Source organism: Monodelphis domestica, chromosome 6, assembly GCF_027887165.1.
Source record: "Monodelphis domestica isolate mMonDom1 chromosome 6, mMonDom1.pri, whole genome shotgun sequence".
In the NCBI taxonomy this organism is placed as follows: domain Eukaryota; kingdom Metazoa; phylum Chordata; class Mammalia; order Didelphimorphia; family Didelphidae; genus Monodelphis; species Monodelphis domestica.
The window spans coordinates 234,369,385-234,386,426 of NC_077232.1; the positions used below are offsets into that span (position 1 = coordinate 234,369,385).

General features: G+C 34.9%; 1 protein-coding gene across 1 annotated transcript in view; it reads left to right on the forward strand.

Moving 5' to 3' along the window:
• LOC100014017 (cytochrome P450 4V2) overlaps positions 1 to 17,042 on the forward strand; it is a 33,865-nt gene that overhangs the window by 2,951 nt on the left and 13,872 nt on the right. The window contains exons 2-6 of the mRNA XM_001368331.4: positions 3,432 to 3,544; positions 8,976 to 9,061; positions 9,994 to 10,184; positions 10,597 to 10,666; positions 16,134 to 16,260. Of these exons, the coding sequence (XP_001368368.1) occupies positions 3,432 to 3,544; positions 8,976 to 9,061; positions 9,994 to 10,184; positions 10,597 to 10,666; positions 16,134 to 16,260 (587 nt within the window). The remainder of the gene's footprint in view (positions 1 to 3,431; positions 3,545 to 8,975; positions 9,062 to 9,993; positions 10,185 to 10,596; positions 10,667 to 16,133; positions 16,261 to 17,042) is intronic.

Consider the following 17,042-nt stretch of genomic DNA (forward strand, 5'->3'; position numbering starts at 1 on the left):
CTGAGGCTTCTTCTAATTTTTTAATCCAGTGAATGGCAATTCCTCCATCTTCATTGTTCTTAATTTCACAGAATCACAGAATTTTGGAATTGAAAGAACACATCAGCAGCCCTCTAGTCCAACTCATACCAGAAAGAAGCACTCACTATAATATACCCAACAAGTGGTTATCATCTTGCATCTGCTTTGAACCTACGGTCAAAGGGATGACTTTTAGACAGCTCCAAGTGTTAAGTCCCTTAGATGCTAGGCAGAAAAAATCTAATCTGTCTTCAACATGACAGTCCTTCAGATATTTGAACATATCTATTGCCTCTCTTCTGTATTACATGCTAAACTTTCCCAGTTCCAGCAAATGACATCCACATGGCATGGAATTCAAGGCTTTTTACCACCTTGGTTGCTCTCCTCTGGACACTCTCTGGTTTATCAATATTCTTCTAATGATCTGAGCATGACCTTTTCCCAGAAAGTGATGCCTCTCTTAATGAAACCCAAGATGGCAATAACATTTTATTGTTGTTGTTATGCCACATTATACAGTTGAATTAATTATTGACTTTGAAATCCTCAAAAAAAACAAACAAACAACCAAGCAACCCTGGATATTTTTAGTTCAAACTGCCTCTCTAGTCCTGTAAAGCTGATTTTTTAGGCAAGTGACTTTATATTTATTTAATCTAATGCTATTAGATTGAGTACAAGGGTCTAATCTTTCAATATGGGAATCGTGGGATTCCTGACTGTCATCTGGTCTGTTAGTTATTTCATTCAGATTTGTGTTAATTGCACATTATTGGTCAACCCTTCCTTCTTGGAGATCTTCCCTTCCTGTGACACATCTTCCTTCATTGCCTGCCATCTTAACATTTAATCACATTTGTTCAATATTCAAAGCTATCCTAATCTGATACCAACCTTCATGGCAATAAAAATAAAATGTAGATTTCTGGAGTTGGAGGATTTGGGTTTGAATCATACCTCTGTATTTTACTAGCTGTGTCATGTTGGAAAAATCACTTAATTTCCCTTGGTCTCAGGGCATCACCAGGTCTCTATTTAAATTTCAGTGGCCCAGTTATCTATCTAGGGTAGCTATATGTCTCATCTGTCAAATGAGGAAGTTCACTTTGATGATTTTCAAAGATCTTTTAGCTCTATATCCTATGACTCTACCTTGTAAAATTTATTTCATATTTGTATTTTCTTCACAATCTGTACTCAATCCAAAATGGTCCACTACCCGTCTCCTAAGGAGGTGCTCTCTCACCTCTGTGCCTCTTATATACTATTGCTTCTGCTTGGACTATCTTCCTTTTCCCATTTTGTCTATCCTTTAAAACCCAACTCAGGTGCTACCTCCTCTTTGAACTGTCCCTCATCTCCCTACTCCCATCCCCAAGTTGGTGATGACTTTCTGCCTTAGACCTCACACAGCCTTTTCTTCAAAGCTCTCTGAGAGTAATATTACATACTATCATTGCTTATTTCTATGCTTTATCTTTCTGCTGGGCAGCTAGGTGACACAGTGGATAGAGGAATGGATTTGAAATCAGGAGGATTTATTTTTATGGGTTCAAATCTGGTCTTAGACACTTATTAGCCCTGTGACCCTGGACTAAATAGTGTTTACTTCAGTTATTCATCTATCAAATGATCTAGAAAAGTAAATCGCAAATTACTATAGTATCTTTGCCAAGAAAACCCCAAAATGGGGTCACAAGAAGTTGAACATGACTGAAATGACTGGACAACAACAATCTTCCCACTGAACTATATATAAAGTAAATCTTACCCATATTTTATACCTTTTCCAACTTTTTAGCATGCTATTCTACAAAGAGGAAGTTTTTGTTTATTTATTTATTCATTTATTCATTTATTTTGGGTCCCTTTCTCTTCTTGGTGAGTTCCTTTCAGAGGCCTTATTTTGAAGAAAAGCTTAGGGCCCTCTGCTGGTCCTGCTTCATCCCCTCCTGCCTGTGATTCTTACTCTCAGGATTTCAGCACTAGGTTGGTGCTCTCCAAAGGAGGTCCAACCCAGCAAGGAAGGAAGCACTTATTAAAGGTTTATTGAATGAATTAGTGTGCACTAATAACCTGACTTTCTTTCTAAGCCTCTAGCAGCACATTCTCTCTCTCCTTGGCTGAGTCTTTATTTTACCTCTGACCTCCTGAATATTCTCTCCTAAAAATTCAATTCTTGGTTTTCTCTTACTCATCCTCTCTGATGATTTCATGAGATCCTAAACAAAAGAAAGCTTTAACGACTAATAAGAAACTACAGTAACAAGGGATTTCAGAAGGGGAAAATGGAAAGAAGTTGGTTAACCCAAAGCACCGTATCCATTTGTAATTCTCATCCAAATCCTCCCATAAAGATAAATGCTTCAAAAAAGTTCAATCCTATAAACTGAGTACCTTCCTCCAGGTCCTTTAATATTTAATGGGCAGCTGAATAGAACTTTAATTGTCTTTCTGATATCCAGACCTCTTGGGGAGGGGCAAATCCATTTCTTTTTCCAGGCATGGCACTTTTCACTCAGTTAACAAACTTATTAAATTATTACAATGTACCAAGCATTTGGGATACAAAGAAAGACAAAATCTCTATTCAAGGCTTTTTTTTTTTTTAAAGCACCTACTAAGTTCCAGGCCTAGAGGACTGAGAGACAAAAATGAATGATTGTTATCCTCAAGGAACTTCAAGTTTAGCTAAAGTAGACAATACATATGCCTCATTTGTAAGTCATCGTTGATAACTGATACTATGCTGTAGTCGTCCACACCATGCACTGTTCTACTGCCCTTCATATCACTTACATTGATTAGTTTTGTTGAATCTTGGGTTAATTAGGAGAATGAAGGTAGATTTCTTCCCTCTGATTTTAAAGCATATATAAGCATAAAGCAACTCTTGTCAAAACTGATACTGAAGCAACAACATAAACCCTAAATAAAACAAAATAGAAAAATTAGACTAGTGGAATAGAATAGAAATCATAGAAATGAACAAATACAAACAGGAACTTAGTATTTGATATGCTTATAGCTAGTAAAAATGAAGGAAAGCCTTAATTAATTAATTAGTTTTTGGAGAAAGTTGTCTAGCAATACGAAAAAAAAAGGTTTTCACATTGCACCATATAAAAGTACTGATAATATAACACAATCATTAAAAAATTAGATAAAAAAATTCAAACATCTTTTAGCATGTTGAAACCCATACAGGGAATTTGGTTTCTGTTTTTAGTCATCATTTAGAAAATAATTTTTCCCATTTCTGTTTTTTAAAATTGAATTCTAAGAGGTTTCTTTTAATGGTTTTCCAGAAATTAGAGGTATTTTATAAAATGCATGGTTTTTAGAAACACTTAATTACCCAAATGCTTATTCTGACTGAATTTTAAATGAATACATTTATTTCCCAGATTTTTTTGAGCAGCTTATTCGCTATTCTGAAGAATTCAGAAAGGAACCACTACTTAAATTGTGGATAGGACCAGTGCCGATAGTGACATTGTATCATGCTGATAATGTGGAGGTGAGTTTGTATTACATATAGAAATGTGAGATTTGAAGAACTGTTGGATTCTAATAGAATACAAAATAACACTCCCTATTACATGCCTTCGTATTTAGAGAAATATTGGAAGAATTTTAGGATAAAAGGTAGCCTTTAATCCACTGTAGCTCAGTAGATAGCGCTCTCTGGGCAAGTCACAACATCTGAGTGTTTAACAAAATAATCTACTGGTGAGGAAATGGAAAAACACTTCAGTATCCTTGCCAAGAAAATCACATGGATAGCTTTGTCTGAGTCATGACGAGTTGGACACAACTGAATAATAACAAAACTAGAGGGATGTTAGAGAATGATTAGTCCAACCTCCTCAAACTACACATGAGGAAACTGAGACATTCAGATGAGATAGGAGTTGTCTAAGATCAACTAGATAGTGTTATTAATACTATCAGATAGATAATATTTTAAAAATAATAATAGTGTCCATTTATCTAGTACTTTGATGTTTCACAAATATTATCTCATTTTATTTTCTCACCAATAAGAGGCAGGTGCTATTTTCCCATTTTACAGATGAGAAAACTGAGGGTTGGGGAAGTTAAGTGACTTGCCCAGAATCATACATTAAGTGCCTACAGTTGTATTTAAATTCCAAGCTTTTCTGACTACAGGCACAGGGCTCTATCCATCCCACCACCTAGCTGCCTGTGTCATGGGAAGAATTTAAACATGTCTTTCAACTTAAGTTTCAATACTTTTTCCTTTCCTATACTATCCTGTCTACTATATGTGTGAGTATCAGTCATGCTTATGATTAGAAAAAGTTAGTTGAAATATTCCAGAATGGAATTTCTTTCTTTATGGCCTAGCACTTTGTTAAGTTCTTTCTCCTACTATTATGCCTTTGTTTAAATGGCATTCAAGTCAAAGACTGCTCAATAATTTAAACATAAAGCCTTAAAATTATGTTATTGATTTTTTAAGACAAAATCTCTTTATCTTGCCCAGACTGGAAATGTATCTCTCTCTGTCTCTCTGTCTCTGTCTCTCCCCCTCAGCATTATCTCTCTATTCTGTCTTTTTCCCCATTTCAACTCTATCTCTAATAATCTTTATCTTCTTAAAAGTTTTATCCTTTTAAAGATAGGGCAGTGACCCATTTTAAATACAAACCTTATACATTATTTATTAATATTATATTAATTATTTTGGTATAATAATTTTAGTAACATAATTTAACTACTATATTTATATATGATGCATAATACATTTATAATTTATATATGTAACTATATAATATAATTATAATTAACTATTCACACATTTAATATTTATAATAATGTGTTAACTATTTAATATAACACAAAATCTAACTAATTATTAATATTTTATATTTCCCCCTAAAACTCATATTTAAATAATTCTTTTGCTATTATTATTTGCAATTAATAAACACTAATTAAGCATCTATTATGATGGCACTGTTCTAAGCACCTTACAGATATCTTTATCCTCACAAGCACTCTGGGAGGTTGGTGCTAATTATTATTCTCATTTTAGAGATGAAAAGACTGAAGTTAAATAATTTGCCCATGGTCACACAACTAGAAAATGTCTGAGACTTGATTTGAATTCAGGTCCTCCCGGTTCATCTGTAGTGCCTGACCAATTTTAAGGAGTTCAGAGTCAGATGGAGGAGAAAATAGGAAGTATTTTTTTTTTAATATATAGAAAAGTAGCCTTGTAGAGAGTATGGCAGAATGAGGATAAGGAAGTAGAGACTAAATAATTTAAATCCCATGTAACCCTAGCTTGATTTCTCAGAAGCTCACTTTTCTCTACATACAAATGCAGCGAATTAAACTTATGAACAGACAATGGAATGATTAATGGAATACTCTTTCCCAACTCACTTAAACCAGAAGAGCCATATTTGAAAATACTGTCTCCCAAATAGAGACTGTTCTCCATCTTCTATGATGAAACAGTATCCCCTAGTCATTTTTAAACCCTTACTTTCCATTTTAGAATCAATATTGTGTATTAGTTTCAGGGCAGAAGAACATTAAAGGTTAGGCAGTGGGGGTTAAGTGACTTTCCCAGAGTCACACAGCTGGGAAATGTCTGATTTGAACCCAGGACCTCCTATCTCTAAGATTGGCTCTTAATCCACTGAGCCACCTAGCTGGCTCCTTCTTTCTTCTTTATGGAACAAAGCATATAAGACAGGGTGTTATATTTGGAGTAGGGGAGGGCCAGGGTTCTAATCTCATCTCTGAGCTACAAACTATGAGTCACAGAATCTCAAAACAGGAAGGGATTATGTAATCCAGGTATTCTTAACCTGTGGTCTGAGAATTTATAAAGTTAAATAAATCCCCTGTATTTAGGCATTTTGCTAAATACTAAAGATGTCCAGAAAACAAACAAAAAACCAATTCCTGCTCTCAAGGAGCTCACAATCTAACAGGTAGATAACACACAAACATCTATGTACAAACAAGATCTAAAATATTTCCTAATACATAGTATATGATAAATTATGTTATATAGTATTAAAATAAAAATATATAATATTATATATAACATATAATATATTATGCATATGTAATAAATTAGAAATAATCTTGAAGGTCTGGTACTAGCATTAAGAGGAACCAGAACAGACTTCTTGATGGGTTTTAGCTGGGCTCTGAAGGAAGCCAGGAGGAAGAAAAGAGAAGTAAGAAAATTCCAGACATGGAGGGATATTCATTCAAGATGTATGGAGTTAGGAGCCCAGTGCTTTGGATTGTGAGACTATGTTGAGGGGAGTAAAGTATAAGAATACTGAAAAGGTGTTGAAAAAAATAACTATTTCAATATAATTGGCTTCCATTGTGAATCGATATATCTAACGTCATTCTGAGATTGCCAAAGGCTTCTTTTTGTAAACAAAAAATGTTGCAATCTTTGATCTAGTTCAGTCAATACCCACTACCCAGAATTCCTTCTATAAAACATCCAAGAAATAATTGTCTAGTCTCATAAAGCTTGAAGACCTAAAATGAGGAGAAGTCTCTACTTTGGGTCTTCATTAATTTTTAGGAAATTTTTCTTTATATTAAGCTTAAATCTATCTCTTTGCCACTTTCTCTCCCTGAGAGGTAAGAAGAATGTCAGTCTTCCATTTGGCAGCCCTTCAGATATTTGTAGACAATTATCTTCCCCCCACTTCTCTTCTATTTTCTTCTGTGACTTCCTCCAAAACTTAGCTAAATTCCTATTTTCTGCAAGAAGCTGTTCCCAGTCTCCCTTCATCATAAGACTATCAGAATATTCCTAAATCATCCTTTCTGTATCTTGTTTGTACATAGTTTCTACTATCAATAAACATTTTAGTGAATTTCGGCCCTTTCTGCCTTTTACCTCCTTTGGGTATAGCCTAGCTCTGAGATATCTGGGTCAAAGGCTATAGACATTTGGGTGATTTCCCCCCCATATAAGTCCAAACTGCTTTTCAGAATGGATGGACCAATTCACAATTCCTCCAAGACAATTACAGATAAACTACTGGTTGGTCTCCTAGCTTTAAGGAGGCAAGTGAGTACCACTCTTTGGAATACACTCAAAAAAATCCATAAAATCTACTTGTCTTGTTGCTTCTACAACATTGACTATTACAAATATTCTTCTCTTTTGTCAACTTTTCCAGTTTGCTGAGTGTTCATCAAATTTCAGAGTTGTTTTGATCTACTTTCCTTTTTTTTTATTATTGTCTCAAGAAATCTTTCCTTTAGTTATTTGTAGTTCTTATGCTTTGGGGAATAGTATAATGTGTTCTTGCAGAAGCCCCTCAGGATCCTTTTCTGGTGGTTTATTGTCTACCTCTATAATAATATTTTCCAGAAATTTACTAGGAATTGGAATGGAGCTCACTGGCCTAGGGTTTTGCAGACTTTGTTCTCTTCTTCTTCTTTTTTTTTTTGAAATTCCTAGACTATTTCCCCTTCTCCAGTTCCATTGTATTTTCCTGTATTCCTGGATCCTTGAAATCACTCATAGGGGCTCATAAATCTTCTCTGCCAGTTCTGAGAACTGAATCTAGAATTCACCTGAGCCTTGTGATTTGAATTTTCCAGAGTCAGGAATTGTCTGGATCTCTCCCTTCTTTTACTTAACCTCTTAACTTCCATTTTTTTCTCTTTATCTTTGTACTCTTTCCCTCAGGGGGTTGTAGTAAAGAAAATGATTTCTAGATCTTGTAGTTCTATTTATATGTGAGTATTGATTGATTATTATTGTTTTGGTCTTTGTGGTGGTCCCTTTCCTCTTCTGCACTGCTTTCCATATTGAGGAGCTAACACACAGGAGTCTTCCTCTTTCTCTTAGCATTTCTGGAGCACCAATGTATTTTGAGCTTGCCTATCCATTGCTTTTTTTGTCTTTTCATTCATCATGATTGTCCCATCTCTTGGTTTTAATTCTGGAAACCTTAAAAAACAAAACTTTTTTTTTTAACATTTATCTCAGCCCCCTTAAAGCACCAAGCTGGTAAAATGTTTGTCTTTGCTCATTTAGGGTCCATGTTTTATGTGGCTATAATCAAACACTTAAACAAAAAGCTCCTCCTTTCCTTTCTCTAGTTCCTCTGACTAAACTCTCTTTTCTGATCACAGAGTGTGTTGCTGGAATCCTTTTTGACTTCTTAGTAGGAATGTCCAAAGAAGTTTTACTCAGCAGAGGTTGTCTAAGAGCCATCTAAAATAGACATTGATAAGATTCATATTATAAAACACTTTTTATTTTATAACATTGAATATCATAAAGTTCTAAATAGGGACTCACACTTCCTTAACCAAAGACTTGTCTTTCAAAATAATTAAATTTAATATCTATAGATATCCTACCTCTGATTCATACTGACTTGTGACTCTCAGAAAGTCACTTACCCTCTAGTGCCAAAGGCAACTCTTCAAGATTATATATAAACTCACAGTTATGATCTTATACTAGGAGAAGGACTCATACACCAGGAGTCACAGGTTTGGCTAAAATCAATTGTAAGAAGGATCAAATAATCTTTCTGCCTTTCCATCTATTTATCTACATGTGTATATACAGAAACGCACACATATGTATAATGCATAGAAACATATGTGTATGTCTATGTTTATTATTGCTTTATGCCTATGACTTCATTGATATTAAGAATTTGGGGTTTAGAAATTCCTTCGGTTGCCTATTGTAGAAGAGCCCCTCTGCCCTTTATAGTTTTACAAAATTTCCTGGGAGCAATGAGAAGTGAAATGTCTTTGGTCACACAGCTACTGTAAGAGAGAGTTTGAATAAAAAAGAAAAGAACAGAAAAAAGAAATTAAGTTTAAAAAAAGAGAGAGATTTTGTATTTAGGTCTTCTTGATATATCACACTCTTTCCAAGCATACATTTTTCTTTTTCTTCCCTTAAGGTACTTTTATCAAGTTCAAGGCAAATAGATAAATCCTACTTTTACAAGTTCCTGGAACCCTGGCTTGGCCTAGGACTCCTTACAAGGTATGCTGAAATAAAGATGCCATCCTATTTCTTTTGACAATTGGAGATTTCAGAAGGCATCCCTATGTCCCTTAAAAGTTTTTAAATACTATTTCTATTTGATGAAATGAAGACAATACTTGTGATCATATATGGAACCTCTGAAACTCAAGTATACAATGAAATGCTACAACTATGTTAAAAACATCCACACTCCATATATATTGTCTAATTCTATAGATATGAATATAGATTATGATGTGTTTGGGGCTTTTGATATTGCAAATACTTTTTTCCTTAAATTAAGTAGCCTTTTAAATGGGAATTTATGGGAACAGATTTAAGTTGCAATTTTCCATAGATTAATAGCATATTAAAATTCAACAGACATTTATTAAGTGCCCATGGTGTACAAAGCCCTGTGTTAGGTACTGAATTAGATGCAAATTTTACAGGATACTTCTCTGCCTTTATGGAGTTTAGAGTCTAGTAGAGTTAAAGAAACAACCATCAAGAATTTTGATACATAATAACTATGAAGTTTTTTAGAAAGGTACAAAACCAGGTACTTGATGATATTAAAAGGGGAAGGAAATCAGGGAAAGAAGCTTCATGGATTTTGCAGCCGGGGGACAAGACTCTTAAGGATGGATAGAAATCAAAGGCAGAGAATACAGAACTATGCTGTTGGTGAGACAATGAAACGTTAGATTTCTGCAGGCTTGAGAATCATTTAGTATTGTATTATAATCAGAATCTTATGCATCCATATTATAAAATATATTTATTGTGACTGACCATTGCAATTCTTACAAAATATTTAAGAATCGATATAGATTATTTCCATTTCCCCAAATTTGAACTTCAGATCAAAAAAATTTTTTTAGATGTCTCAGATTTATTTATTTATTTTTTGCGTTTCCCTCTTCTTCTTATTCAAAACAAACTTCAAGTACTGGAAACAAGTGGCGTTCCCGGAGAAAAATGCTCACCCCAACCTTTCATTTCACAATTCTGGAAGAATTCCTAGATGTTATGAATGAACAGGCGAATGTATTAGTTAATAAACTTGAAAAACATGTTGACCAAGAAGCCTTTAACTGTTTTATGGATATTACGCTTTGTGCCTTAGACATAATCTGTGGTAAGTCCTCATTTTTGTTTAATTATGGTGATCATATTCAGAAGTAGTATAACAATTGGAAGAAAAGCCTAGATCCCCGAAACTAGCATTAGCAAGGCTTAGAACTGGACCCTGAGGACTAACTCATTTGGGAACCCCTCCCTAGCTTCCATCTCCTCCTAGGAGAACAGTAGGATAGGGAAAGAAGAACCAATGAAAAGTTGAAACAGAGAAGGCGAGGAGGAAGAAAAGAGAGTAGAATGGTTAAAGAAAGAAAGGAAGAGAATAGAATATGGAAGAGGGTGAACAATTGAAAAACAAATCAACATAATAAAATATTTTAAAATGGTAAATCTCCAACCCCTTCCTACCTTGCCCAATCAACAGATGTTCTCATGAATCTAACTCAGACTTTTGTCTTCCATTTTTCTAGAAACTGCTATGGGTAAAAATATTGGTGCCCAGGTCAATGGTGATTCTGAGTATGTCCGCTCAGTTTTTAGGTAAATAGAGATCTTTGAACTTTCAAAGGATTATTGTTTATTTAGGTTTTTTAAAGTTAGTGCCAGTCAATAATACTTTAATCATGTATGTGACATTTCCTATGATTTTTACAGGCACTTAATATACTGATATGTTAAATTAATAGTTTAATTTTTAAGTAAACATGCATTAGTATATGAAATTACCCAAGTTTCTGGTATCTCCTTTTTCCCCTCTGAAGAATGTATTATGTTTACGATTATGAACCCCCACCAAAAAAAAATTCCTTCAACGTTTCCATCTGGAGAAGCGGTAACCCTGGGTTCTCAAAGGTTATGCCCAAGGAATTAAATTCTTTCTAGCTAGAGAACCTTCCAGGGAAGTACTGGTTTGGGTTCTTGTGTTCTGTTATGGTTATGACAGTGGGAGTGAAAGGGACAGATAGACACAAATGATACATCAGACATTAAATCAATAGTACTTGGCAGCTGATTGGATACATGAGATGAATGGGAAAATACCTGATGATTCCAAGGTTATAGACCTGGGTGACTGGAGGATGGTGGAGCTCTCAACAGAAATGGAATTGTTGAGGGAGAGAGGTTTTAGGGAATTGTAATTTTGATTTTAGAAATAACAGGTTTATGGTGTTGTTGAGCACCTAGATAAAACTATAAAACAGGCAACTGAATATATGAAGAGAACATAAATTGGAAAGTCATCTGCTTGGAAGGGATAGTTGAAGTTAGAGGAGTGGATGATTTCAGCAAGGGAATGAGGAGATATGATAGGGGATATGTGTCATGGGGACCTCTTCTCTGGCAGTCTGGTAAAATCAGGGGGATCATTATGAGGATAATGTTTTAAAAGGCATAAATAAAAATATGCGATTACAAATAAACCAATTATATTGAAATGTGTTCATCAAAATGTACATTTTTCAAAGTTCATAAGCTCAAGTTAAGAACTTCTGGGGTAGAAGAAGGTCAAGGAGGAAACCTCAGAAAGCATATTCAATTAAGGAGAAGTCAAGGGGGAAAAGAAACAGACTTTTCTGGGTTGCCAAAGGATGGAACAAATGATTTCTCCTCACTGATGGAAGTTGAGCTTGGAGTATTTTCTCCTTCCCCTGGCTCTGTTAAATGAGTCTTTGTTCATGGTGTAGCTCGAAGGTAAGAAGTGGGATAAAAATCTTAGGAAGACCAGGCTAAATCTAAACTCATCTTCCTGGTTCCAGACTGAGTGCCCTATCCACTGGGTCAACTAGCTCTCTACTTGACTACAAAGGTAATTCATTTAAAAGATTCCTAGTTGGTAAAATGAATGGATCATTTGGAAATAAGTGAGGTGGGTAGAAGACCTTGAAGTCAGGAAGATCTAAGGCAAGTCCTGCTTCTGACCTATGGGATCAAATCATATTAACTTCAGTTTCTCAAGCAAATTTCTAAGGCTATTTGTTGAAGAACAGATGCTAACATTCATTGGTAGAGAAAGCTTCTTCATTGATAGTTCATTGTACCAATAAAATGAGTACCTCCAAAATGGTTCTTTCATTTTTATTAGATGTTATTTTCTTTTTACCTCAAAAATCTATAGACACCAAAACTTCCAGGAGCATATTTGGCTTTATAACATGATACAATAACTTGTCCAGAATTTTACAGAGAAGGCCATTTTGCAATGTAAGACATGATATAAAGAATAGAAGGGGCATGGGTCGTGGCATCAGATGGAATACATGGGTTCAATGACCATTCTGTCACTAATTAGCTGACTGACCTATGGCACATTGCTTAGAATATTCAGCCAGTAGTTACCTCACTTGGAAAATGAAGGGAGTAAGACTAAATGACTTCTAGGTTTCCAGCCAGCTTCCAATTTCTTTGGTTCCCTGATTCTATGGTGTTTCAAGAAATAAGTTTTATCCATAACCCTTACAGAATGGATAGCTTCTTATTTCTGTTTACCATTATTACTGTTCCCTTGCCCTAGATAAATGAATGTCATAGTGAGTGGCTTGAGTTCCTACTGAATGGTCATTATTCTTGGCATTCACAGTCTCCTTTGAGTACCTGCTTAGCAAAGTGGGATGTGACAGAGTCCATCTAAATCCTATTCAGGGCCGTAATTAATTCATTGAATCCAGGAAAATATATGAAGGTTAACAGATGAATTACTACTAGTAAGTCTCTTTAATGGTGGTAGCTATAATGGGATTGGGGCTGACATGGCAGCAGAAGAGTATCTCAATTTTTCTTGTATTCTCAAATCTGCCAGTGTCTCTAGAGCAAAAGAGGCAATGACTGTTGTGAGAAAAATAGCCTCAGGGGAACTGTACTTGAATCTTGGCCCTCACACCAGTTTCCTTAGCTATAAAATGAAGGAATTGTTCTAGATGATATAAGGTCCCTTCTGCTCTAAATACATTAACCTATGAAGTCAGACAGGTTGAAGATCTTGATCCAGCTTCTTACATTAAGTCTTACTCCAGCTCTTTTTCTCTGCCTCATATCACCTGTCCAAAGATTCTCATGAACTCTGCTTCAAAGTGAATAAACTTGTAGATGCTCAGGTTGGTCAGTTAATGACAGAAGTATTTTTTTCATCTTAACTCTGTTTTAGGATTACATCATTTATTGACTGAACTGTCAGCCACAACTCTAAAGTAAGATCTGTTTAAAAGGCATACACACAGGGGACAGCTGGGTGGCTCAATGAATTGAGAGCCAGGCCTAGAGATAGGAGGTCCTAGGTTCAAATCTGGCCTCAGATACTTCCCAGCTGTGTGACCCTGGGCAAGTCACCTAACCCCCATTGCCTAGCCCTTACCACTCTTCTGCCTTGGAACCAATACACAGTATTGACTCCAAGACGGAAGATAAGGGTTTTATTTTAAAAAATAAATAAATAAAAGGCATACACACACATACATGCAATAATTCTATGTAATTAATGTATAAAAATGTTTACTGTAAAAGTTAGTTTTATGTTTGTTTCCATGTAAATGAAGATGTTTTATTTATTTCTATCAGATCAATAGATTTTGACATTTACTCCTCTACATGTAGACCAAGAACCAAATGAATAACATTGGTTATGATTTCATTAGTAATGATAAAAATAACAACAATACTCAGGAGGATGAATATAAAGGGATACTAACCTTAATGCATAACTTGAGAATGTTAAAATGCAGACATTAGCAGATTTGGAGAGGATCTGAAAAATATTCTTATAAAAATCTATACAATATCAAGAAACCCAGAGCTCCTTATTCTAAGGCAGCTCTAGAAAGATTAATTCTTCTTCAATCAAAAAGGAATAGTATCGATAGATTGTTTGAGAACACACGATATGCACGTAAAATATTCAAAAGAACAGGCAGGTATTTCTTAACTGAAAAGTCTCTCAACTGGTACATGCCATTGGCTTTGTTAAGTCTATCTGAAAGTGGTTCTCCTCTGGCTAAAAATAAAGGAAGTAATCAGAATGCCCTTCTTGGGTAGCATTCATATGAACACAGCCAACACTATCAATAAAGATATGGAAAATAAAGGTCTGAGTCATATAAAATTGTTTGTGGAAGTACAAGTGTTCCTGATGGCAATTCAAGATCAGATCATTGATTCTAGAAATCATAAAAGGGTGATGCTTACATAGATGGAACTTAGTGATTGTTGTCTATTCTATCCAGAAATAATAGAAATGATGTTTTGATATTATGTATCACTGTAGGCTATAATAATTTAGTAACTATTAGATACTTAGCAAGACATGACTTGCTGGCTAGAATTTTATATTGGAAGCTATCAGTCTTTCATGGACTGACAGATAACAAATCCCCATACTATAATTTGAGATCCCAAAATATCCTTGATAACAGACACCTTGGAAGATAATTATATGCTTAGAGGTTGACCACAATTGGTCAACCATAACATTAATCCATTCAAATTTAAGAGCAATGTTTCTTTCTTTTTTTAACCCTTACCTTTTGTCTTAGAATCAATACTGTATATTGGTTCTAAGGCAAAAGAGCAGTTGCAATGGGAGAGAAGATATTACCCAGGACCATATAGCTAGGGAAAATCTGAGGTCAGATTTGAATGCACGACCTCCCATCTCTAAGCCAAGATCAATATTTCTAATTGAGGTCGCTATTCCACATGCTTGTTGCCATCAAGCTACATGGAATGAAAAACTTCCAAAGTAAAGAGATATAGGAGAGGGGATCAAAGTCACATGGGAACAGGATGCGGTGCCCATTGCCTCCATGATCTATTTGCTCCAGCATTTATACTGAATATGCCTCCAATGAGTCAAATGGAAGCTGACCTCTTATCCTAATTCTTTCATTCAACTACAGAAATCAATTATTTTAGCTTCTTGTGAAATAGTCTACAGAGCATTAACAATAAGAATAATAGCAAGATAGTGACTTGTTTTAGGGCAAGAGCTTCATTGGAAAAAGATGAGAATAGGACAATGAGGAAGAGGAGGAATAAGAGGAGGATGACAGTGATAATTACAACAGTAACTTGTCTCAACCATTTTTATTTTTACCCTTTTGAAAAAGATAAAAAGAATGAGACAATAATAATAACAATGCTGGCTGACATGCTTAATTTTTTGCAAAACTCTTTCTGTACATCTGATCCTAACAACAATCTTGGGAGATTCTATTGTTATTAACACAACTTTTATAAATAAAAACAAAAAATTCAACAAATATGATAAAAGCTTTAAATAAAACAACAAAAAACCCTTACCTTCCATCTTGGAATCAATACTGTGTATTGGTTCCAAGGCAGAAGAATGGGAAGGTCTAGGCAATGGGGGTCAAGTGACTTTCCCAGGGTCACACAGCTGGGAAGTGTCTGAGGCCAGATTTGAACCTAGGACCTCCTGTCTCTAGACCTTGCTCTCAATCCACTGAGTTACCCAGCTGCCCCCAATAAAGGCTTTTTAAATAGCAAGTTCTAATTATAAACAATTTGATTTAAAATAAACTGGCTTCATTAATGGATCTGGTGCCCCCAAAATATTCCATTCTATGGAGTAGCTTCCTTCCAAGTGGTTTGAACTAATGATGAGTTTAATATAATAATTACTATTATAGCTAACATTTATATACCACTTTAACATTTGAAAAACACTTTATAAATGTTATCTCATTTGATCCTCACAGCAACCTTGGGAAGTAGGTATTGCTATTATCCCCATTTTTCAGATGAGTGAATTCCCCAGGGCCACCCAGCTAGTTTAAGGCTGGATTTGAAATAAGGTCTTCCTAATGCCTGGTCTGATGTTCTATCTATATTTATCCTTGGTTTAATAAATATAAGGCTAAAAGACATCTAATGTTCAGGATATATAAGGAATTATGATGATAGTATCAAATGGGTGCTACTTTGAAAGATTATGGTTAGATTTTATTCTAATCTCATCTTTATCAATTAAAAAATTCTTTTTTATTCTTTATTATAGGATGACTAATATAATAATTCGTAGAATGAAGATGCCTTGGCTTTGGCTTGACCTGTGGTTTCTTATGTTTAAAGAAGGATGGGAACATAGGAAGAGGCTAAAGATCCTACATGATTTCACAGACAAAGTATGCTCCTTCTCTACCCCCACTAACCCATTTTGATAGCATCCTGAATCCTACAGGAAATGATAAAAATGAAATAGAATAATGATGGAGAAAATAAGATAGCTGACATTCAGATTAAGGTGTTCTACAGGGATGAATATAGATAGACATTTCAGAGGTAATAGAGCTTGGATTTTCTTGTTATGTTGTGCTATGTGATAAAATATATAAGTTCCAGAATGAAATAGCTGGTTGATGCCAGCTAAAAAAATAAAAGAGATATAGTGACATCTTTTTTTGTTCTCCCGAGGCAAACAAGGTGGAGTGACTTGCTGAGGGTCACAGAGCTAGTAAGTGGATAAGGCTGGATTTGAATTCAGGCCTTCCTGACTTCAAGCCCATCACTCTATCTACTGTGCCACTTTACTGCCTCTCAATAATGATATCTTTTGAGTGTATTTCACTTCATATAAAATGTATAGATCTGAAAAGTTGAATGTAGTCTATTTTTGGAGGGGGAAGAAGAAGTGTTATATCAAATCCCAGGGATTTTAAATGCCATGGGAGAGGCATGTAGAGAAATTTTATTGTGAATTCTTATCTAAAGTAAGCAGTTGCCATCTTGATTTATGTTTTGTATAAATCTACCTTTTTATGTATTTAATTTGCTGATGGTTTCTTTCACTTATTTTACTATTACTAGAGCAGCTAACTAGATATCCAATTAATAGATATCATATTGTAAAACAATTAATCTTAACTGCTTGAAAGAAACTTGTTATGTAATATTATCCTACTAACTG